This window comes from Euprymna scolopes, chromosome 27, assembly GCF_053919585.1.
Source record: "Euprymna scolopes isolate OS-2025 chromosome 27, ASM5391958v1, whole genome shotgun sequence".
Lineage (NCBI taxonomy): Eukaryota > Metazoa > Mollusca > Cephalopoda > Sepiida > Sepiolidae > Euprymna > Euprymna scolopes.
Genome location: NC_136508.1, coordinates 36,019,346 through 36,045,624, shown reverse-complemented (window position 1 = coordinate 36,045,624; position 26,279 = coordinate 36,019,346). Strand labels below are relative to the sequence as shown.

The window sequence follows — 26,279 nt, the reverse complement described above, 5'->3', positions numbered from 1 at the left end:
GTTTTTCTTATCCTCACACAATCCTAACTATGACAGGCACCATAACATCAGCAAGTAAATATTTAGGGTTGATGATAATATGAGAATGTTATGATGGATACGTAATGCGAGTCTTAGAGAAAGGCTTAGATCTGATGACCTCAGAGGAAGATCAAATTAGGACAGCATAGGAATATGTGTGCAGAACAAGAGATTTTGATCTGATCACATTGATAAAATGGTTGAGTGTTCTTGTCTTAGTAGATATAGAACAGTCAACGTAGCAAAGACGCAGAAATTGGCCCAGGGAAACATGTGAGAAGTCATAATGATGGATTTGAGAGAAAGAATAAATCAAGATGGGTTGATTTGGAAGTAAATCTCTAAAAGTCGTCCAACACATGCCAGTATTGTTGTTATTGTTCTTTTATGGCATTCACCATAGGCGGGTTAAACTGGCTTCCTCCAAAGGAGGAAGTGTTCAGGGAATATTAAATTCACAAGTGGTCCTCAGTAGCCTATAATGTTTGGTGCATTTTTGGTCAGGAAGCCAGTATCTTCAGACAGACGGATATGGTAGCACCAGATGTCCTAACAAGTATTACTACTCTGGGCTAAAGTGGACTTGGGTGTAATCTATATATATATATATAACTACTTCATTTACTCACATAAAATTAATATACGAAAGTATAGATTTATGCGTAAACTTTAAGTATTTACTTCAAAAGTGCTCAATACATAGGTAGAGCTAGTTAGTAATTTATAAAATATATATGGCGATTAAGTTACACTGAATATTCGGCGTTTCATCCACTCTAGGATTCGTCAGGCTTATGCGCGAATTCTGTGGTTGTTTCTCGTTTTTATATGGTCCTCTTCTGTTGAGGATTTTAGTTAGCCAATCAGCTTTCTAGTATCCACCGCGCCCCTTCCTATCAGCCAATGGGCATGCATTTTATTAAACAAAGGATCTGTTTTACAACTAGGTTAGTGGTTTAAGGCAGACCTTTTTCTTTTTTTTATGTGTCCATACATATATGCACACATATATATATATATATATACATACATATATGTGTGATCGTTTATGTATATTCATGTTTATTTATTTTATTTATTTGTTTATTTTCTATTGTTTTTGTTAGTTTTAAAAGCTATTTTGTATCGCTATCCTAGAGTAAGTTTTATTTTGTGAACATATATATAAGGTAAAACGCGTGCGCGAGTTTTTGTATTTCCAAGAAAGGCTTTTTTTCCAGGGGGTTCTCGGGTGGGGAGGGGGGTTACTATCGCTTAGAAGTGTTTATATACCCCCTAGATAATAATATCTATGATTTGCGAACACATAATAATAATATCTATGATTTGCGAACACATGTCACAGCTAGATTTATTTACATTGACTTTTACCCGATTCTTGCTATTTTGTCCCCTCTCGTGTTGATTCAACTTTTTCATATAATAGCGAAACTAAGGCACTGTTCTCGGCCCATGAGCTGGGAGCGTTCAGAAAGCAATGGACGTTTGGTCAATGTCAGTTTTCACCGTCAGATCAGACAATTGTTTTCATTGAGACACTCCCCTAATAACGGGGGAGCTGGTTTTCCACAACACGTTGGGGAAACAAAAACACACCCAAAAGAACTATCCCACAGTTAAAATTAAGTGCGGAGATATTAAGTTCGCCGCACACCTGCCACTGGCGGGTTTCATTCCCTGTGGCGTGATGTTTGATCTCATTAAACAAGCACCTGTCACATCAGTTTTTAATGATTTTATTTCACACATTCTCAGTTCTCTGCCATTGTAGGTTCGGGTTCGAGCCTACCTACCTACCAAAACTTTTTTCTTTTACACCTCCAATACCTGAGCAACACTGGGTACCCCTGCTAGTCTATAATATAAATCTCACCTGTCCGTTTAAATGTATGTATGCATGTTTATATGTCTGCTTAAAACTTTCGACAGAGGCAAAGGATTTTCACGAGATTGGTATCATTTTGAATTCGACGTTTCAGACGACAAATACCAAAAAATTGGCCAAAAACATTAAATTCTTCACCCTCAACTGGGAAGTTTTCTACAAGGAAGGGGTCGATTTTTTTTTTTTTTTTTTTGTGAGCCATTTTTGCAAGTCATCGTATCGATTGGATTGACTTCACCTAATTTTAACGTTCCATCCAAACTTCCGGTCACGTCATGGAGTAGCGGTAAGACGTCAGATTTTTTTTCACTTTCTTTTCCACCTTCATGTCATGGGTTCAAGCCTGCCTGCCTACTACAACTTTTTTATTTTTTTTTTGCTCAACACACTCCTCCAAACACCTGGGCAACGCCGAGCACCCAGGCTAGTTGCAATTAAAGGACAACTCCACATTCCCCACAGCTCCCAAATGGAGCCTCGCCATTAGATGTCTTTTAAAGTCATACTCAGGACCAACGCCAGTATGTACAACAAACGTTAAACTTAATATAATAATGATGATTAAAAATAGATGGCAAGATTGTCCAGAAGTTTTATCTTGGTTATATCATTGGAGCACAGGGAGGGGCAGGTGTGTAATTGCACGAGTTAAGATTGGATGGAATAAATAATTGAGTAAATTCTTGGAACTCGCAAAGTATTATCATAAAGGGAAGTTTTCATCCGGCATGTGTGCATGGCGTGATGATAAAAGTAAAACCTGTGTTGCTTGAGGAGAAATGATATAAGAAAAATGTTACAGTGAATCTACAATGTGAATCTTAAAGACAGATCTGGTAATCTCAGAGGAAGATTAAATCTGGACAATATAGGGAGAGATGAACAGAACAGGGGATTTTGTTGAAAGAATGAGGTCTTGGCTTAGTATATGTAGAACAGTTTAGGTAGCAAGGTCAGTTGGCAGATGAAAGCCTAGGAAAACATGAGGAAGTGATAAGGATCGATCTAAGTGAAAGGGGGGGATAAAGATCTGGTTCGAGATATGTTAGTTTGGAAGTAAATTTCTAAAGATTTAAGATTAAATCTTGATAGTATAGGGAGATATGTGTAGACTTGAATTAGTAGATGTAGAAAAGTTAAGGTTGCAAGTCTACTTCACAGGGGAAGGCCAAGGAAAACAGAAAGTGATAAAAATGAGGGATAAATAAAGACCTGGACAGAAATAAATCAGTTTGGAAGTCAATTTTTAAAGCTGTCCAATGCATATTAGCATGTAAAATGGATGTCAAGCTAAATACGATGATAAAAGTCAATATTCGTATGTTATAGAAATCAATAAATTGACCGAACATTCAAATAAGTTTTAAATAAGGGTTCATTTTTTTTTTTTTCAAAGAATCTAAATAAACCACAGAAAATTCCCTTCGATTCCATCTGAGATCACTAGGGACAATTATAGGTTAGATCCATAAAATAAGTAAAATATAAAAAAGAAAAATTCATTTTTTAAAAGATTTTTTTTGTCTATTTCGTAACAAAAAATAAAATATCAGTGAAAAATGTATTAAAAAAAAAAATGTTTAAATAATTATTTTTATTCGTATTTTTAAGAGTTAAAAGAATGAAATAACAAATTTGCTTGGATATTTTAAAACCATTAGCCATTTTACAGTTGTCTGTAAGAAACGCAGATATCAACAATATATATATATATATATGGTCAGGTCATGTCATATGCTACTGGTACCATGTAACCCAGTACTACCTGCCTCATGGTCGGGTCACCGGCGACTAAACTGGTTCCCCCACCAGACTTGTTTGGTGAGGAGGGTGGCTAGTTTCCCTGAAGGATTAAAAACAAGACCTTCCAAAGGGCGAATGAACTCTTTTTCTGGGTCAACGGCCAACTAGCACCGTGTATATTTGTGTGTGTGTATATGTGTATTGGAGTAGAGAGGGCTCCCGTAAGCCGTGGTGAAGGCAACCTTTCTAGGAGAAGAAAATCTCTGATTAAAAAAACCATAAAGCGGGAGACCAGTACCCGCATTAAGCTGGTCTGCAGTTTAATTTTTTGCTGGCTATCTTGCTCTTGCTTGTTGCTGGATCTCAACATTTTGAACCGAGGGAGAGACTTAGCTGTCGTAAAAAGCTAAGACTCTGTAACATCATCTTTGTATAGATACTCCCTCAGGCATTTGGGCTCATGGATTTTAAATGTCTGAGGGAGTGGCACTCGTCTGACAAGACGTTGCAATCATCATATATATATATATTGAGGGAGAGAAAGCAATCCTAGTCCATAATTCTTTCCTTATGACAAAATTTAATAAGAAAAATCTTTATGATGTATATACCCGCGACGAAAAAAATTGTACACCAAAAATCACGTAAATGGATAAATTAGTTTTATTTTCATAATGAAAATCATTTTTCAGCAAAATTGAATTTTTCCAATACCCTCCCTATGTCCCTTTCTAAAATCTTGCAAAAGTTTGAATTATTTAGAATTATCTCCCTTGTCCTGCAAAATGGTCTCAAGAGATTGTCAATCATAATTTAGGCATAAAATTAAATTTTCTTCTTTTTTTTAAAGAAAATTATTTGATCAATTTACATGATTTTTTCGTGTACAATATTTTTTTTTTCTGTCATCGTAACCTGAAAAAAACCTATCCTAAGGCCATCGTATATCGGGGTTCTACTGTACTTGCTATTGTTATTTTTTAACTTTTCCTTTTAAGATAAAAAATATAAACATTACTATCATCATATTTGGTTTTAAGATCTGTTTGACATGCTGGCATGTGTTGGACAGCTTTTAGAAATTAACATCTAAACTAATTCATCTCTGACTAGATCTTTATATTTTTTAAATAGAAATTGCTCCAGGTAAGGCATGAAGCCACTTGATGTAAGGAGCTAAAAAACACAAAAATACTACTTCAAGGTCAAAAATTAACCAACGATAAGTGTTAGATGGATGGATTCTATTGCAAAATGTTTTACATAATTAAAGAAAATTGGAAGGTTCTACTTATAGTTACTGGTGATAGGAACTGACCAATCAAATGGAACCACATTCTGCTAGTAACCAATCAAACTGGAATCACTCCATAAAAATGTTGGATGTTTTAGAATTCCTGCACATAATTTTTCGTGTTCACATGTGAAAGATGTTTGCTCTTTGTCTGCAAATTTTAAAGTTCAAGACTTATACAAATTAGCTACCCATATTGGAAACTCTTCCAAAATCAAGCATGGCTTTCAATTCAAAAGATTCTGACCTAAAAAACAGCAGCACTTCCCCCTTTGTCAGAAACATCACTTATGAAATGTGAGTACTAAAGGACAAAATAAAGGAAGAGTTACAAGACTGCTAAAAGTAAACGCAAGGTCCACTTCCTATTCTCCTTTCTCAAGTATATCCTTATCGCTTCCTCGTTCAAAATTATTTCCGACGAGCAATATATCTCCACATGACTAACTTCAGCATAAACAAAGAAATGAAATCACCAATTGGTCCAAACAAATAAAATGACAGATTGAACAAATTTTGCTAAAGAAATTAGACTTAAAAAGTTTAAAGAAAACTGAATTTCCGAGACAAAATATCATTTATTAGATCCGACATTGTTCGAGATTAAACAAGCAAAACTGCTATGTCCTTTTCACTCAGCTCATAAAACCATATTATTTTGCATTATTTCGATTCTTCGGGACTACTGTTCTCATCTTGATTGTTATTATGGTCCCCAGGCATGGACAGGTAGCCCTGCTAGCATGAAATTTACCCATTAAAAAGTAACAAAACTACTATTTAAATAAATTTATTTAAACAAATTGAACATTTGAAGTTCATTCAAGTATTCGTATCATTTGGATTCTTCGGAATACTGTTCTCATCTTGAGTTATTTTCACAAAGTTTCAGACGATGTAACCTATGACCTTCTTCAGATCTATTGTGTCAAACTCAAGAATTAGGACTCGTGGTGTAACGGATAAAGTACTAAGTAAAATTTAGTTTTAAATGACATTTTTATGGCGGTTGAATGTGTAGGCGATACTGAGAAAACAACTGCGAGTTACTTAAGCCTCCTACCCTGTTATGGCTGATGAAACGAGAACATACTACCTCCGTGGATTAAATAAAGGTTTCCGTTCAAATTTACGTGCAGATTCCTCGAATTCAGTAGAAAAATTCCATAGTTCAATAAGGTACACTTAAAAAAATGTCAAAGGTTACATCGGTAAAAACGCTATTAGATTAACATTCAAGATGAGAATAGTAGTCTAAATGATCCAAATTATCAATCCTCATCTCAAAAATTCAGAAACCATATTACGTTTTTCTAATGGTGTTAATCTCTTCCACACACACACACATACACACACATACACACACACACGCGCGCGCTATCTGGTTCCGTTCTTATTGTATTATCGGTGTAATTAGCATAGTTATGTTGATTTTGTTGTCATCTTAATTGACATGAGCATTGTCCATGAGTACTGACAGACAGAGAAAGTAGGATAACATTTTCACCACTTAAATGAATCGGAGGCTATTAGCAAAGAATTTTAACATTTGATGGTGGATCATGGGTTTCTGTGTCATCATTTCATCTGTAATTAGTCGAAATATGTTAATTAATTTTAGCAGCAGCAGCATTTTCCAATATGTGACAACGGAAGAGTTATCCGGCATGTCCTGATTCAAAACATTCAATATTCATTGAAAGAAGAAAAAAAAAAAAACTTTCGCCAACGAACTAAATCAAATTTATGCATCTTTTTTCGTGTCTGCTGGCGAATATGTTAGAAAATGGCTCCATTTCCAAATTTGTTTAAAATATTTTTTTTTTTAAAGAAAATATTTTTTAAAATATATTTAAAAAAAAAAAAAAAAAGAAAGCTATTTGGGGCCCTTATTTTGATAATACAATTTAAGAAATTTTAACAGAAGCATACTGAATTTGCCATTCAAATCTGTTATATTCCTGTCGGTTTCAGTTTTTCTCAAAAACTACTGGATCAATCTGGCTGAAATCTTGTATGAACTTGTATCATGATGAGGTGCAGCAAACTAAGTACTACATTATCCATTGAATATTAAGGATTAATAGAGATTAGTATTTAATGCAAAAATACCCACATTTGACATAAAGCATTCATTCTAAGTCAATGGGCAATAACTTTTACCGGTTTTAACGGATTAAAAAGTCTAGTTTGCTATATATGTGTCCTGTGGACTCACTACATCAAAAACAATCAGCATCAATGGATATTCCGTATCAGAAATGCAAACTTATTTGAACTGGTTAAAAATAAATTCTACTTAAAAATTGATTCAATCAATATTTCTTCCAATTTCTTAACTTTGAATTTAATTGGGGATCATTTAGTCAAGTTTTACTTTCTTACTGAAAATAATTTGAAGAGAAGATCAAAATCTCATTGAAATTTGATGAGATCAAATCTAGGAGCATCACTCAAAGATAAATCATCCAAGTCTATGATCCATCTTAATACTTACAATTTGAACAGAATATAATCAATAATAAATGATTATACTATGCACTTAGATTTAACAATTTGCTGCAGTTTCACAGTATCACCGGTCAGCAGAAGTGTTTGTAACTGGCATTGATTATGTAGACAAAACCAAAAGAAAGAGGACTGTGCATTTTTTTCATTTTTATTTTATTATTTTTACATTTTTTAAAATTTTTATTTTTGTATCTAATATTTTTTTATTTTTTTATTTTTATTTTTACATTTTTTTTAATTTTTATTTTTGTATCTAATATTTATTTTTTTTTATTATTTTTATATTTAAAAAAAAATTTTATTTTTGTATCTAATATTTTTTTTTTTTTTTTAATTTTTATTTTTGTATCTAATATATATATATTTTTTTTAAATATATTTTTAAACTCTTTTTCGCCCTAAACAAGGCATATTGCTATTTGGAACATAAGAGGCTATCATTTTGGATTGCCTCTAACTGGGGACTGTGGAAACTTGAGCAGCAAGATGTTTGTTCACAATTCATTTAAACTTCTGCAAGTTAGTACAATCAGGAAAGCAGGAAACAGAGAAGGGGATTCTAAAATCTAGCAGCCCGAGGGAAGAAACTACTAAGAATAGAAGGCTTTCCTGCATCTAGGGACCTTACAGTGATGGGGTGAGACTATGTTGCTTGTCAGGGTAATCGGTGCTATGTATGTCAAGGGGCACAAATACTATGAGTTCATCAGAGCACATTCCATTAAAGTACTGGTAAAACAGACAAAAGGATGTGACATTGTGGTGATGGAATATTAATTATTAATAATTTTTCTGATTTTGGTAATTGTATTTTGTTAAGTGCGTTTAATATATATACTAGCGAGGGGTACCCGGCGTTGCCCGGGTGTTTGGAGGTGTGTGTGGTTTTGGGTAAATCAAAACTCCGGGGGGGGGGTTAAAATAAAAAAAAAATGTTTTGGTAGGTAAGTATGAGGATTGAATCCGAACCCGAACCGTTGAGGCAAAGTTGTAAACTAAAGTGTGAAAAAAAAAGAGTGTGACGGTTTTAACCATTGGGCCACCGTGAGATGCTAACGGAAACACGTTTGAATTTATTTAATTACTTGGATTTGGCAGGATATGGCCAAGAACACATTGCCTGAAAGTACTTCTTTTAAACTCCTCGGCCTAACGTTTACAGGGAATATGAACTGGAATAGATACATTGAGAGCATTGCCAAGGCTGCTGCAAGGAAGGTTGGCTCCCTCTACCGTGCTAGAAAACTACTTACGCCTGCCAGTATCCTATACCTCTATAAGGCAACCATTCGCCCATGTATGGAGTACTGTTGTCACATCTGGGCTGGTGCATCTGCTGCTTGTCTCTCGCTCCTGGACAGGATTCAAAAAAGAGTCGCCAACCTGATAGGTCCTGAACTGTCATCTAGGCTTCAACCTCTGTCCCATCGACGAGATGTTGCATCCCTCTGCCTGTTCTACAAATACTTTAATGGTGAATGCTCTGACGAATTGCAAACACTTGTACCTCCCCGACGTAACTACCCCCGACAAACCCGACAAGCTACTAAGTCCCATCCCTTTACAGTAGAGATCCCTAGGTACAAGAAAGCCTTTTACTCCAATAGTTTCTTCCCCAGAACTGCGGGTCTTTGGAACTCCCTTCCTGGATTCTGCTTTCCCAACTGCACTGATATGCAGAAGTTCAAGTGTAATGTTAACAAACATCTTTCTACTCTTCTCCCCTCATAATGACCCCGCTAATTAATTCCCTAATAGTAGCCCCCTGCTTCAAAGTGGCACTGTGCCTTGTTTGGGGTGAAAATTGAATTAAAAAAAAAAAAAAAAAAAGGTGCACGTTTTAATGACTTAATGAGGTCAAGTTTGACTGTGGGATAGTATTTCATTTACTGTAGAAACGCTTTTTTTTATTTTTATTTTCCCAAGATGTTATAGGAAAAAGACTAACCCACATGCGGCGAGCGACAAATGTTGAATATTTATCTTCCCGAAGTCAGACAAATTAAATAGACAGGCGAGCTCCGTTGTTAACTCTGAGATATTACGATTTATATGTGATATAAAAAGTTTTAAGAAGTTGTGAACCGACCGACCGCTTCTCTGAAAAAAGCCTTTTGTAGACATACAGAAAAAGCGAACACACATACATACATACATTTTTGCTTTTATATATATATATATATATACACACACTAGTAGGCTGCCCAGCGTTGCCCGGCCATAAGATATGCTTAAATATGATATTTTAATTCTTGCAGACGGTATTTATTATTATAGAGACAATTCTCTACCGATTATTATACTGAATCTAATATAAAGTAGTAAGATCAAAACTAATACACATATCTATAATATAAAGTTGAATGTGTGTGTATATGTGTGTCTGGTCACGAATAGGCTCCTATATGGTTGATTATTTAAAAAAAACTGATTACATATAATGATATAAGATGTATCGAGACACAGGAATCGATATCTTTGATCTGGCAGAACAGTGGTTCATTAAAATTGTGGGGTCTGCGTTCGCGTGTGGTCCACAAAGTATGGAAATAAAAAATTTAAAAATTTAAAAAAAAGTTTACAAGTGTTTTTGATATAGATGTACATAAGAATACTTTGATAAATATGTTTTAACTTAAATAGTGATGGTATAATAAAATTGTGCGGTCTGCGTTTGCGCCTGGCCTCCATAGAATGGAAATAGGCACAAACTTTAATAAAGACTTTCCATATTTATCTGCGTAAGTATACTTTGATAATTATGTTTCAGTTTGAAGAAATATGGTATAATAAAATTATGGGGTGTTCGTTCACGCCTGACCTCCATAGAATGGAAATATGTCACAAAGTTCAACAAGGTTTTTTAGTATAGATCCACAGAATATTGTGATAAGTGTTTCAGTGTGAACAAGTATGGTATAATAAATTATGGGGTTTATCTATTTTATTTTTACTTTCATCATATTTTGCTTTGGTTTTGATACCCCCAAATTCGAAGCTATCTCTTTACAACCCTTCCTTTTCATAACCTATCATACTTTCATAAATCAGAGTCCATTTTCTGTAGGCTGTTTTTGAACCCAGTCAACGACGGGTACTTTTGCTAGTATATATATATATATATATATATATATATATATATATATATATATATATATATATATATATATATATAATTTCATCAATAGTATTGTTTTCCCTTGCTATCGATTTTCGCCTGAAGAGATGATAGCCGAAAGAGCTCTAAAAAAAAAAAAAAAAAAAAATTACAGCATATTTCATTTAAATTATATATAAGTTTTGTACCTCCAAACATTTATTTAAATATTTGCTGAAGAGGTACAGTCAACATCAGATTGACAAATTAAATAATATTATTCGATTAAGGAGTAAAATCAGATCCATTAACTTCTCCAGTGTTTTTTTTTTTTTTTTTTTTTTTTTCGTTCTTGTCTGAACCAAGATGTGGCCCAACTCTACATTAGTAAACGCATTGTCGCATCTAAAGTTAAACCCAGTTTATCTATGGAGCGGGCATTCACACGAAGACCACATTAACAGGATGACGAAAAGGCTGGAATTTTATTATCAGTATTCGTCATTGGTCCGTAGCGAAAGGCTTCTTGTCCTTTTTTTTTTTTTTTTTTTTTGCTTTTGCAAGTATTTATCTATCGGTGATGAATATGCTAAGCAGCGTGCTTCTATTAACATTGATAAACAACTTGCTCTTCTGGTTCGAAGAAGATATGGTTGTGAACGGAATAATAATGGAAACAAGCATATTTTTAATCTTTCGAAAACTGTCCTTACAGGTGTCAAAATTAGAGCACTATCTAAGGGGTTAGATTTTTTAATGCCCCCCCCCCCGCCCTACTAGTATAAATAAAGAGAGTAGACTCGCTTCTTTCAAAGTTTTGTTTTCTCAATTTTCACGTGATACTCCAAATTCCCTAGTTAATATTTCTGGGATGAAATCTATTTTGGTTGACTTAGCACACCGATATAGTAACACTCCCATTGACCATAGCGGCTTTGTTTGGAATAAAACCCAATTTAAAACTATTAAAGTGCTAAAATCAAATGCCGACATTTATATTTGTAAACCAGACAAAGGGGCAGCGGTTGTAATAATGGATGAATCCGATTACGTTGAGAAGATGTTATTTATTCTTAACGATTCTTCCAAATTCCATAAACTTGGCCCCATCGTGTTGACGGATAATACTTGCAAAAACGAGGTCAAAATTTAAAAAGAGCCTTTTTTCCAAGGACATTTATGACAAGATTAGACCCTCTGGGTCACAACGTTGCAGATTGTATGGTCTCCCTAAACTACACTAGCAAGGCGTTCCACTGACACCTATTTTATCTATGATAGACTGTATCCAGCATTCTTTGGCTCAGTGGCTTGTTGAAATCTTGCAACCTGTGCGTGAATTATACAGCACGCACTGTATTCCTGATTCTTATCGGTTTGTTGAACGTTTTCGTGCGTTCGGAGACATCCTTTATGTGTTCATTTATTGTTTCTGTTTCTAGTCTCTTCATTAATATACCGTTAGATGCGACTATACGTATTTGTACCGTGCTCTGTGCCAGTCGCTTGACTTCTCGTTTTTCTAAAGAAATATTTACTGAACTAAGTGTAATGTGTACTAAATCAGTGAAGTTTAGCTTCGCTGGATATTATGTACAGTCAGGTCGATGGGGTTTGAGTGGGGAGTCCGTTGGCCCCAACTTTAGCTGATATCTTCGTCGGTTATTACGAATCTGTTCTGTTTAATTCTGGAACGATACCCACCACATATTTCAGATATGTTAATGACACTTTGCTATGTTTTCATCGCAAGGTTATACGTCAGCATTTTTCAATAGGTTGAACTGAAGTTCACTATGGAAAGAGAAAAGAATAACTTTCTTCCTTTCCTGGATCTTCTTGTTGAACGTTCAAGAGGAGAAGAAGGCAAAAACCTATGGACAAACGCTTTTGTCCACACGGCCACGAGTGCTTATGACGTCATGATGTAGCAAAATAAGCTTTTTAAACATAATTTTAGTTTGATACGCGTGCGTGACTTGCAAAAAAGGACCCCCCCTTCCAAAAAGTGGTACAGTTGACCGCCACAGAATTAATTTTTTTTTTTTTCAAATTCTCACATATTATGCATCCAGGGCATTGCTCTTTCAGATATGTTGTGGTGGCACCCACTCATTTACATATGTGGATAATATTACACATAAATAGCAAGACTCGGCTAGTCTGAGTGTGTGTTAACCAGAAGCCACCGAAGGCCGAGCCGAGAGCAGATATGTTCTCCAGCCAAGACTCTCTTACTTGACAACCATTATGTAAATATACTGTGAATATACTTTTTCTAATACACTTCTTATTGATCTACCTTTGTTTTGTTGAGTCTTCATTTGTATTGCCTTATACGTTATTTGGTTCAACCTGCAAACATAACAGTTGGCAACGAAGATGAACGTCAAACATAACAAGATAGTACCGATTTCAATCCAGTCGGATGCGGATGACAAAAGTTTTTAGCAGACATACAAACACACACACAAACAAAAAAGGTCCCTTTTATATAATAGACTAGCCTAGGTGCCCGGCGTTGCCTGGCCGTTTGAAGGTGTGTGTTGAGCAAAAACAAAAGTGGTAGTAGGCAGGCAACCTCAAACCTGTGACACGAAGGTGGAAAAGAAAGTGAATGAAAATCTGGTGTCTTACCGCTACTCCATAACACGACTGGAAGTTCAGAACGTTAAAATTAGGCAAAGTCAATCCAACCAATATGACAACTTGCAAAAACGGCTCACAAAAATTCGACCCCTCCTTGTAGAAAACTGCCCAGCTGAGAGTGAAGGAATTAATGTTTTTGGACAATTTTTATATTTGTTGTCCAAGACGTCGAGCTTCAAAATAATACCGATCTCATAAAAATCCTTTGCCTCTGTCGAAAATTTTAGGCAGACATACATACATACATACATACATTTAAACAGACAGGTGAAATTTATATTATAGAAGATTACACATTGTTCCTCTCATGTTCTAGTTGCAGACCATTATTTCTTTATATATATATATATATATATATATATATATATATATATATATATATTGTGTATGATAGGAAGGGGCACGGTGGATACTAGAAAGCTGATTGGCTAACTAAAATCCTCGGCATATATAAAAACAAGAAACAACCACAGAATTTGCGCATCAGCCTGACGAATCCTATAGTGGATGAAACGCAAAATATTCAGTGTAGCTTAATCGCCATATATATTTTATAAATTACTATATATATATATATATATATATATATATATATATATATATTGTGTATATTTAGGCAGCATTTTCTCATTTAGACAAATATTATTGAATAGCACGGAATCATTCTGTTTTACAATTTTCCTTTTTATCTTTTCCAATCTCCGAATAGTCCTTTTTGTGTTCTTCTCGAAATGTATATGTTGGATCCATAATCGCGAGCGCTTTTGACAGAAGTACTTCTATCATCCTCAGGCATATTGTAGAAATAAATGTAGAGATTGTTTTTTTAATTTACTTATATATACATTTTTTCCTAGTCACGTGGTAGCTTGTTACAAGTTAGGTGAGCAGACTTCTTTTTTTTTTTTTACATATATTAAACACATTTATTTATACAAACACATATATACATATTCAAAAATTTATCCCAAACATTTCAAAACGTTCCGGCTGCATATATATATATATATATATATATATATATATATATATATATATATATGCACACATTATGCAAGAAAAACATGTCAGACGAAATCATTGCAAGTGTTTAGAGGAAATGAGAAAGGAAATAGCAAGTCAGACACTTCTCCTCCCCCCCCCCGCTATCTCAAAAAATGAATTTGGAACAAAATCTTTCACTATAAACGAAATCTCCAGATCTAGCAGAAAAACCGCTAAATTAGAAACACTGGTCACGTGACAGGAAGCGGTAATAAATAATTGTCCCTAAATAAAAAAAATCGCCTAGCGGTACAAAGAAAAAGACCTATTTATCATAGAAAAATTAAGTATAATGTTATAATTAAAAAGAAATATATAAAAACACACATGGATATAGTAAACATATTATACCAAAACGTGGAAGTCATCCGTCCAGTGGTTTTTTTAGACAATTAATTGCGAACGAACCAAAAGTTACATATATATATATATATATATATATATATATATGCACACATTATGCAAGAAAAGCATGTCAGACGAAATCATTGCAAGTGTTTAGAGGAAATGAGAAAGGAAATAGCAAGTCAGACACTTCTCCCCCCCCCCCGCTATCTCAAAAAATGAATTTGGAACAAAATCTTTCACTATTTCCATAATGAGGCATTTTCTTTTCATTCTATACTGACTAATACGTTTTCCTTTACTTCTTTTCCTTTTAACTTTTTCAGTTTGAAACATTTTCTTTTTATTTCTTATCTCCTTTTTTTTCTTAACTTCACTGATTGCAAAGTTATTTTTTATATGAACAGTAGTGCAAACACTGGCAAACATTTTATTTTCAACAAATTAGATCTTATGAATCCTTCAGAATATGTTTAAATGATGCAGGTGAAAATAAGCTCAATGATTAACAGATTACATCTAACAGAGCTTATATAACTGGATAGATTATAAAAAGTAAAAAAAAAAAAATGTCTGGTTGGTTGATTTGTTTTACAGCGTATCAATCCTTTTCTGATTATTTAATGCCTAATCCAATAATTTTTACAAAAAGTTTTTATGTTTAAAGTTCTTTAAATCTTAAATATTTATTCATGATGTTTGGTTTGGATGTTTTGTTTTAAAGCATATCAACCCTTTTCGAGTTATTTATTACTGAATATAGTAATTTTGGAAAAGGTTTTTATTAGTGTTGGGACGATTAATCAAAATCGGAATCAGGAATGAGAAAAATCAGGACTTTTGGAGATATTAGAATCGGAAAAATTTGTGCTTATTTTCCGATGGCAAAAACGATTCCTTTAAATATCTTTTTATTTGATTTTGTTTAAAACAAAATCCTTCACTGCTGGTAGTAATGATAAAATAATAAATATTTATTGATTTTTAAATTACCAGTAAAACTAAAATCTATAGACACCCTCCCCCCCCTCTCATAAGTATGTTTCTACGTTTGCAAAAATATATACACATTTAACATGTGTTTTTATGGTAGTCGGGGAAAAATAACTTTATAGTTAAATATTTTGAGATTGATAAAGAATCGGAATCAGTAATTGTATCGGAATCGGGGAAAATGTTGGAATCGTCATATCACTAGTTTTTTATGCCTCAAGTTCTTTATATCTTCAAATATTTATTCATGATGTTAGGTCGTTTTGTAAACGAAAACCATTTTTGTTTTTGACTTTGCAGAACATGACTGAGTTTTGCAACGGGAAAGGGAAAAAACAATAACATCAATGTTTGGTGCATTTTAAGTCAGGAAACCAGTATCTTAACACAGCCTGATCTGGAAACACGAAAGAATACAAATACGGAGCTAAGTAGAACGATTAGCATGATATATCAAAGAGATGTGATTTTATAGTAGCTCTACAATGGAACTTTTGGGGATTCTACTCTGAATAGGTATTTAAGATACCAATATCCTATAATTATTTTTGTTTTAAATTAAGTTTTGTTTATAAAAAAAAATTAAAATCAAAAAAAGCATAGACGTAAAACTGCATTTCAATATAATCGATATCCTTCTACGCTTAGTTTCACTCTAGAATACGTTATCATATTAATCACAAAAGTATTGCATCCTTGTTGTTGTTTTACAATTACTTATACGGAATGTGCTTCAATGAACCTCCTGCACTGGTGCCCCCCTCAACGTAAACACCTCCAACCAACCCGTCAGTCAACAAAATCCCACCTCTTCGCTGAAAAAGGTCCCCAGACACAGGAAGGCTTTCTACTGTAATAGTTTATTTCCTCAAGCTGCTAGCCTTTGGAATTCCCTTGTTGCTTCTTTTCCTGATTTTTTTTTTTTTTTTACATGGGATTCAAAACTTATCAAGGCCCAAGACCACTCAAGGATAAGGATTAATGAGCGTATAGTAGTCACCGAGACAACAGTGTATTAATAGTTAGGGGTAGAAATGGATTATTTAAGGAGGAGCTCAACAAGAATTTGTTTACATTGGACTTGAAACCAACAATATTGTAGCCAGCTGGAAAGCAGGCCAGCGGAACAGAGTTCCACAAGTGGGTAGTTCTAGTAAATGAGCTTTGTTCATGGAATTTGCATTTAGATTTTGGCACAGATGGAAAGTGAGGAAAACTGTTGATGGTTGCTGTAGCTAGAAGAGTGCTTTTTTGTGAAAGTTTGACAAGGGGGAGGATCATAGATTGAAGCTCAGACGAGCACTTGCCATGAGAAGTTTGAATGTAATGTAAACAAACGTCTCACTGCACAACTCCCTCACCTAGTAGGCCTCTAACTCGCAGTAGCCCTTTTATATTTCAGTGGAGATGGGCCTAATATTTGAGCTGAACAAAAGTAAAAAAAGTATGGCGACATTACTTCTTTATTTTAAACTAATCAGAGGTGGCCACCATTTTCTGCTCATAAAATACGTTTACATACATTTTAATCCATGCAGATTTTGTATTTATTATTACAGAGCCAATTCTCTGGTGAATATTATATTGTACCTGATACATAGTAGTGATTTCAAAAGTTGGAAAAAAAAAAAAAAAACGTGATGGGTGCCATTAGCTAGAATCGAAACCAAAATGCATTCCCTACCGTTTGAGCTCAGCCAACAGATAGATAAAAATATTTTAAATTAAGCGACTTTAAACTACGAATGAATTTGCACATGCACAAAAGTAATAGAAATATGACTGCAAGTTGAAATAAACATTTTGCATTTCAACTTGCCGACATATTTCTGGACGTGTTATTCATCCAAAGATTTTACTTGTTATAAAACATTCTTGCTGCAGGGTTACTATTTTGTGTTAATTTCAGTGTTATGTGATCTGTAGTTTTAGAGTTTATCGGTTAAATATTTTCACACCAACACACACACACATGTGGAACTCTGTTCTGCTGGTCTGCTTTCCAGCTGACTACAATATTGTCGTCTTCAAGTCCAACATAAACAAGTTCTTATTGAACTGTCTTCGTAAATGATCTAATTATACAAAATTTCCACCACAAACAATTACTACACTACTATCCCAATGACTACAATACACACATTAACCCTTATCCTCGAGTTGCCTCTAGGCCTTTATATGTGGTGACCCCCTTTGTAAAAAAAAAAAAAGAAAATCTGTTTTATTTATATAGATTATACTAGACATTAAGTTTATAAATAACTCTTGATTATCCCACTAGACACCAAACTAATACCTTTATTTAATCGGGCAAAACATATTCTAGAATAAATTCTATCGATTGATCAATCTTCTGAGGAAATAAGTGAAGAAATATTAATAGAAAAGGAATGAAACCTTGATTTCTCTCTCTTTGATGGAATGGTAATTACTGATCAGCCATTGCACTCTCCACGATTGGGTTCTGGGCATGATGTTAAACTGCACCCTGGAGCTCCCTTGAGCAAAAATAATACCTTAGACACTCCCCGTACCAGGATAATGGTGAAGTTGCTGGCAGCAAGGCAGTGGATAGTTCTTACAGAGGCGCCTACAGTGCAATTGTGTGAACGGTTCTGTAGATCTTATGATTAGCAGAATCCTGGTCCAACCAGGTAAATGGCAATGGTAACCCTCCTGAGTATCAGGAACTCTGAGCAAAGAAAGACTCTTTGAGTTTCTACTTTGCTTATCTTCTAATCCTGACTCATGAATCGACAACTTAAAACCAACCTTGATTTAATAAAAGATTTTTTAAAAATTCCAGATGATTGCAGATTAGGAAACTGAACTGAAGAAGACCAAAGAATGCAACAGTCGAAGCCTTGTGAACAATCACCAAGATGAAGACAATAATCCGAAAATATTGTGCAAAAATGTAAATTCTTTTTTGTATCTTCAAAACATGTGGTTTTTATGATTAAGTCTCCCATATCTCACTTTTCTTTATGTTATGATTGCTTTTATTATTTCCCTTGGCCAGTGTAACATAAAATATTCCCTTGTAAAAATCATTCTTTTTCATCTTTAAGAGAGAAAAGACTATTTTTATGATCGGATTTTTTCAATTTTCGATACTTATCGGATGAGTTTCTGTACAAAATATATCTAAGAACACTGCCAGACATATAAATTAGCTTTGTATGAAATTTGCAAAGGTATAGGCTCCGCTGTTTCAGGACCTCCTAGGAATCACACACACACACACACACACAAAATGACTTTTATATATATATAAAGATGTATAGTCTGCAAAAGACCTATATGGATTCTAATTAACCTTGTAATAAATGGAGCAACAACACAAATAATGGAGTCGAAAAAGAAAACTTTATATATATATATATATATATATATATATATATATATATATAATTTTTTTAATTTTCTTCCTTTGAAGATTGTAACGCTGAGTATGGGACAGCCAAACCAGCTGCCAACATTGCTCTGCTTTTTATTGAAAACAACCGAGAGTCTTTTTAGTATCCTCGTTGTTCCCATTAAGTGCAATTGTCTGGATCTCTTTTGCACTTGGTTCACCAGGAATATTAGTAAGGTAGGACTTCAGGTTCTTCTTCATAAGCCCTGTGGCACCTATGATAATTGGTATGATTGATATCTCCCTAAGATTCCAGTTTCTTTTCATATCATACATTAGACCTTGATATTTGGTCTGTTTCTCTCTTTCAGCTCTGTTTAGACCGCCATCATTAAGAACACTCGCTTCAACCAAGGTTGCAACTCTCTCTGACTTATTCCATATAACTATGTCAGGTTTCACAGCAGCATTTTCAAGGTAGGTAGCTGTAGGGATTACATGGTCGTAATGTATGGTATATAAGTCATTTCCAACTGTTCTTTCAGGTTGATGTTCCCAGAATTGGATATTTAATTTTTTTACTGATGGTCCAGTATATGTACTTATATACTCCATCATGTCTCGCTGTGTAGCAGCCATCCCCTAAAAGAACCTTGCAACTTGATACTAGATGACTCACATTTTCCAGTTCCGTGTGGCAGATGAAAGTTAAAGTAATTAATGAAGCAGTTAATAAAGTGATGCTAGTACAAATTAGGACAGATGTCAAGACTAGCGATGCATAAGTATTGAGGGCAAAGGTCACCACTAGTAGATGTTGTTTGCCTACAATGTACAAAAGGCAACATCAGTCAACGTAAGCACATTAATTATCAATCTGATTGGCTCTACATAATTCTGGTACAGCCCAAGCAACACACCCTTAAAGAAAACAGCAGAACGTAAAATTCAGGTCAAAATGAGGATGTTAAATCTGACGGTGATACGAGACAAAAAGGATGAAGAAGCAACCTTAGATGTTAGTGTCCCCGATGATGCTGGGTTAAACAGAGCTGAGAGGGAAAAGATAACGAAATACCAAGGTTTTATGTACAACATGAAAAGAAACTGGAATCTTAGGAAGATCTTCATCATTCCAATAATAATAGGAGGGGAACCGGACTCAGGAAAAAGAATTTCAAATACCACCTGGCAAATATACCCGGTGAACTAAGTGCAAGAGAGATAAAAAAAAATTGCACTTAAAGAGAACGATTAGAATCTTAAAAAGGATCTCTCGGTTGGAATGTATGAGATAGTGTGTACATGTCTGGCATCCGGTAGGATGTCCCATCCCCAGCTAGAACAAAATGGCAAAAAAAAAAAAATGGATAACTCTGGCACAGCCCATCTGAGCAAAAAACCTTTAACAGAAAACATTTGAGTGTAACATTCACGTTGATACGAGTCCTTTTCTGTAGAAGCACAAAAGAAAACAAGTTAAAAAAAAAATAAATAAATAAATAAAAAAAAGAAAGTTGGTTATAGTCAAGATTGTCTGCTCTTTTTAACTTCCAGTTTCTGCTGACCATTTGGCTGGATAATTAGACATGGTCTAGTGAACAAGAAAGCTATTCTTAACATGGATAAAGAGGCTTTCACGTTATCTGAGAGGAAAATAATCATTAATCAGAAGGAACCATATTTTGTTTGTCAAAATCATAGGTCATCATGAGTGAGAATTAAACTCACAACTGAGTAAAAACAGAACAATTGAAATAAGTAATTTTTTTTTTTTTTAAATGAACCCAGGGATTATCTGTATTCTCATTGGTTAAAAAAAGATTCATTGAAATTATTTAATTTATTAATTTTATTTATTGCAGATTATTATCTTCATCTTTTCTTAGTTGTTTCACAACGTTTCGGCCAACTATTCCTCTGGCCTTCGTCAGGTGGTAACCACGACGGATACGAACTCCGAATCTCCTGACTGCATTCACTGCAATTACTGCCTTCCATAGTTGTTGTCGTCTCACCACGTTTTGGCCAAGTAAGCCTCTGGCCGGCTTTGGATAGGATTGGAACCACTATCTTCAGACAATTCTCACGTGGAACCATAGAGATTCAACGTCTCTATCAACTGCGCCACGGGCCCTGAAGGGCGATCAACGTTGAATTTTTTGGTCTTATAAATTCATGTTTATTTATTATCTGATCTTCCATGGTTGGGGCCGTACCGAATGGTACATATTATTTAATTGGAATTCATTATTGAGATGAGTTTTATTTATTAAATGCAGTCAGGAGATTCAGAGTTCTTAACCTTTGCGGTTATCACCTGACGAAGGCCAGAGGAATAGTTGGCCGAAACGTGAAACAACTAAGAAAAGACAAGGATAATAGTCCGCAATAAATAAAATTAATAAATAATACTCATCTCAATAATGAATTCCAATTAAATAAAATTATTTAATGTTTGAAAAAAAAAATGGACCCATGAATTATCTGTATTCTGATTGGTTAAAAAAAGATTCATTGAAATTATTTAATGTTTGAAATCTCAACAGCATATTCTTTTCCTTGTCTTGATTCTCAGATATATATCCATTGATATCTTAAATGTTTTTATGTAGAGTGATGTGGTTTTCGGTTGATTAATTGTGTCTAACTGTGTCAGATATATATCCATTGATATCTTAAATGTTTTTATGTAGAGTGATGTGGTTTTCGGTTGATTAATTGGGTCTGTGTCAGATATATAGTCAAAACAATGAAAAGAATATGCTGTTGTTATGGCGCTACTTATGACTTAAGGTGAAGAAAAAAAGCAGAAAGGAAAAAAATGAGAGAAAACGTCTAGTGATTTTAATCAAAATTATTTTATTGATTGTCGCAAGAACTCTATTATTATTTTCATATTAATCTGGGGAATCTAAGCTTTAATAGTCCCACAGAAGTTAGTTCTCTGATAAAGTTTTAACCTAGTGATACTCAAGATTGTCTGTTCTTTTTGACTTCCGGTTTCTGCTGTCCGTTTGGCTGGATAATTAAACATGGTCAAGCGGTCAAGAAAGTCATTAGTAACAAGGGGGGGAGGTGCTTTCACATTATCTGAATGGAAGATAATGATTAGTCAGAAGGGACCATATCTTGTTTGTTACCGTCATCGCGTCTGCAGAGCAGAAACGGGAAGTCAAATATAGCAAACAATCTTAAATATAAGCAGAAAGTTTAATGAATTTACTAGAAGTGTTGCCTGATCGTAAGATATGCTTAAATATGATATTTTAATTAATTCAGATTATGTATTTATTATTATAGAGCATATTCTCTATTTATTATTATATTGTACCAATATTGAGTAGTACCACCCCCTGGCATGACCTGGTCATAACATACGTATAAATATATTTTAATTTATGCAGATTTCATATTTATTATTATAGAGCAAAACTCCAGTGATTATTATATTGTACCCAAATGTATAGTAGTGATTTCAAAAGTTAAAATTAAAAAAAATGACTTTGGTGCAATCAGCTAGAATCGAAACCAAAACATAGTGTTCCAGCATTAGTTATTAAGTTTGAAAGTTTGCTAGAAACTATGTCATGACGTTAACATTTGAGACAGTGATAAATTCAGAGTTTTAATATAAGCAAGCAAGGACGCCCGGATGGTCCATAGAGTTTTATAATTATATAGACTAGTATAATACCCACCCAAGGACGGGTACAAGCAATAAATATAGCATTAGTTTTAAATTGTAATACCTTGTTCTCTCTTTAGGGGTATGGTACAATTTCGATGGCCACCCTTGAAATAGTAAAGTTTATTAAAATAAATAAATAATAGTTTCTCCCCTTGTTATTCATCCTATTGTCTATAATATATATTCCATAATTCACAATGATAAGCTCAATAGTTACAGATTTTACTAAACACATACACACACAGTTTTGTTTTCTTTAAATGTACCTACGAAGAATAAGTGGAATTCTTCTTTTTTTTTTATTCTATATCACCAGCAAAACGGATTAGTGTTCTTTAAATCAATAATACAACTTAACATTTCGAAATATTTTAGTACACATGAACCATACCAAGACCATTATTTGTGTAGGTTATTCAAATATTTTTAAACAGTTCATAGTTAATTCATGTTTCGTTTTATATATTTGTAATTTTATTGTATTATTTTGTCTAGAGACATGCAACAGTCTCATCGATATTAACAGTATTTAATTAAAGTCATTTGCTTTTTTTTCATACTTTAGGGGCACTAACTTTATTTTCAACAACGAAATTATAACTTTAAAAACTTTTTAAAAAAAGGCCCCCTTCCTCCACACACGTGATTTTGTGTGTGTGTGTGTGTGTGTGTGTGTGTGTGTGTGTGTGTGTGTGTATATATATATATATACATATATATATATATATATATATATATATATATATATATATATATATATATATATATTGTTTTCACGAAATCAAGACAACAAAGATCGGATTAATAGCAACAAGTTGTGTATTTTCATTATAGGTTACAATCGTTTCGTGACCATTCGGACAATTTCAAACCTTATTATAACGTTTGAAAATATTCAAAAGAACGGCCTCTCTTCAGGCTGAGAAAAAAAAAACACTATTTAACGAACAATATGGAATCTATTTTCCTTTTAAGGAAAACCATGTACTGTAATAAAAATTTACCTACATTTCTTCCTTCCAAGTTTTTTTTTTTTTTTTTTACTTTTGTGGAATTTATATATATATATATATATATATATATATATATATATATATATATATATATATATAAATTTAAAGGTCTTTAGTCAGACAAATAAACAAACTGGACAGATACATAGCAGTCTGAAATGTCGAAATAATACATCTAGCAGTTTTTCAAAAATTTATAATGAACAGTTAATTAGTTTAGGAGTGAATCCGAAACATACAAATACATAGACATATACAGATAACAAGGGAGTCTGCAATCTAATAAGTTCAAAACTCTAAACCAAACACTAATCTCTGTCCTATTGCCGCAATGTTGCATCTGTGTGCCTCATTTACAAGTATTTTGATGAAATTTGCTGACAACCTCGTAACACTGGTACCCTCTTGATGTAATTATTCAGGATTAACCTGACAAGTAGCAAAATCTCACCTCTTCACTGTTGAGGTCCCTAGATGCTGGAAAGCCTTTTACACTAATAGTTTTTTTTTTTTCTCCCCCTGCTTGACTTTGTAATCCCCTTCCTGTTTTCTACTTCTCTGGGTATACTAACATGCAGAAGTTTAAATGTGATGTGAACAAACATCTTGCCGCTTAGTTTCCTACTTAGAGTTTCCAAATAACAACCCCTTACATCCAAGATTTTTTATAAGGCCCTAAGGCCACTTGAGGATAAGGATTAATGAGTGTATGGTGGTCACCAGGACGATGGAAATAGGGTAGAAATGGTTTATTTAGGGGGGAGTGCTCAACAAGAACTTGTTTACATTGGATTTGAAGAATCAGCGGGAAAGCAGGCCAGCAAAACAAAATTCTACAAGCAGGCAATTCTAGGAAAGAAGCTTTGTACAAGGAATTTGTTTAGATTTAGGCACCGATAGAGAATGGGGGAAACTGTTGATAGTCTAGACGAGTGTTTTTATTTTTTATTTTGGTAAAAGTTTGGCAAGAGGGAACCATAGATTGAAGCTCAGATGAGCACTTGCCATGAAAATAACGATAGAGCAGAGACGGGCTCGCAAGAGAACATCTTGTTTGGAGTTAAAAAAAAAAAAGATTTGAGCAATAGTTTAAACAATCGAAATAATACATCTAGCAGCTGTACAAAAATTTATAATGATCGGTTAATTAGTTTACGTCTGAATCCTGTGCATTCAAAAACATGTGTAACGTTGCAGAAACAAACAAAAATAAATAAATACGGGTCAGCATTTTTTCTTCTTTTTTAACACAAGCATTTATTACTGTTACTCTCGCTGCCACATGTCCCTCTAACCAGGCTCGCATTTCTCTTTCTTCTGACTGCACGTTGATATCAGCCAGCCCATTCTCGCCTTTACTTTACATGTCCATTTCCTTCGGCGTCGACTTTGTTTTCTCCCGACCACGTGGTGCCCCCTTCCCTGCCCCCCCCCCCCTCACACTTCCTAAATTGCATATGTGCATTTTTCCGGCTGCTGCTGCTAATACAATCACTTGCCATCCATCCTTCGGCTGCTGCTGCTATTTTCATACGCGCTCATATGCGCTCTGTAACACATGACTAACTTTACTGTATAACGGTATAGAGGATGAATTGCAACAGTATTTTATGACAGAATCATAAAACGTAGAGTCTTGTTTCTGTTTTTTGTTTTGTTTTTTCTAGAAATAACGTAAGTAAAACTAACAACTAATATTACAAAGTTAGCAGAGATGAATGCGCTTTAGACAGCAAAAGTAAAAGATAATTCAATTCTCCACCGGAGATATTAGTGTTTGGCGTGCATTGGGGCAGCAGATGAGAACGGGTGCAGCAGCAGCAGCAGCAGCAGCAGCAGCACAATGAGTTATTTACAGAGCTCATAAAGACTTGCACATTTTCGGTTTGTTCAATGGAGCTTTAGGAATACGAAGCGATCAATAGCTAGACTGATAACAAGCGCATCTACCCCGACCCCTTCACTCTCTTCCACCGCATCCCCATCCCATTATTGGCAATGCAAAGTTATTTGATGTTATGGATGTGGTTACCAGCACTTATACTTAGGCTTGTACTTCATAACTCGAGGGCGGGGTGGATGGGGCAGGAGTGCGGGTGAGGAAGAAGGGTGGGGTGGGCAGTGTACATTAGAATAAATTCTATTAAATGGAAGCAACTCTTACAGGAAATACCAATATCTATTGTACGGCATATAATCAGGAAGTTACTAGAGAACTGTATGATTTAATATCTATAAACGGCGTTTCAAATAAAATAGATGCATATATCAAAAAATAAAAATACATGCTTTCTTTTCCTTTTTTTTTTTTTTTTTTGAACTAGTAGGGATACTTAGTGTTGCCTGGGAACCTAATTTTCATAAATTTTTCCTTTCTCTCTGCATGTGCCTAACTGAACGAAACCTCCATGAGCAAAATTTCTTTCCTAGAACTACCCGCCTGTGGAATGCGATATCGTAGGGCTGCTTCCCAGCTAGCTACAACATTGTCATTTTCAAGTCCAATGTGAAGAAATTTTTGTTAAGCCGTCCTCTTAAATAATTGGATTCAGCCAAGCTTCCACCATCATTACTAATTGATGGGAGTAGAAAGTACTCTCGCTTCCATTATTTTCTCCTTTCGTCCTTACATTCC

The 26,279-nt window shown here is 34.3% G+C and overlaps 2 protein-coding genes across 12 annotated transcripts in view; one reads left to right on the top strand and one right to left on the bottom strand.

Annotated features, from left to right (window-relative positions):
• The window catches only part of LOC145248822 (uncharacterized), a 165,013-nt gene that overhangs the window by 73,833 nt on the left and 64,901 nt on the right, over positions 1–26,279 (top strand). For 3 of the 11 annotated variants that reach the window (XR_013863412.1, XR_013863413.1, XR_013863406.1), the window contains one exon: positions 18,389–18,499. The exons of 4 other annotated variants lie outside the window; for them this stretch is intronic. Coding sequence is in view for 1 of the 7 variants with exons in the window: in XM_080110514.1 (XP_079966640.1) it covers positions 19,312–19,417 (106 nt within the window). In the remaining 6 variants the exon portion in view is untranslated. Of the gene's footprint in view, positions 1–18,388; positions 18,500–19,311; positions 19,418–26,279 lie in introns of all 11 variants that reach the window. 4 more of the 11 variants (XR_013863411.1, XR_013863407.1, XR_013863408.1 and 1 more) reach the window with 2 other exon arrangements.
• LOC145248821 (out at first protein-like) overlaps positions 1–26,279 on the bottom strand; it is an 85,900-nt gene that overhangs the window by 18,211 nt on the left and 41,410 nt on the right. The gene's annotated exons all lie outside the window — the stretch shown is intronic.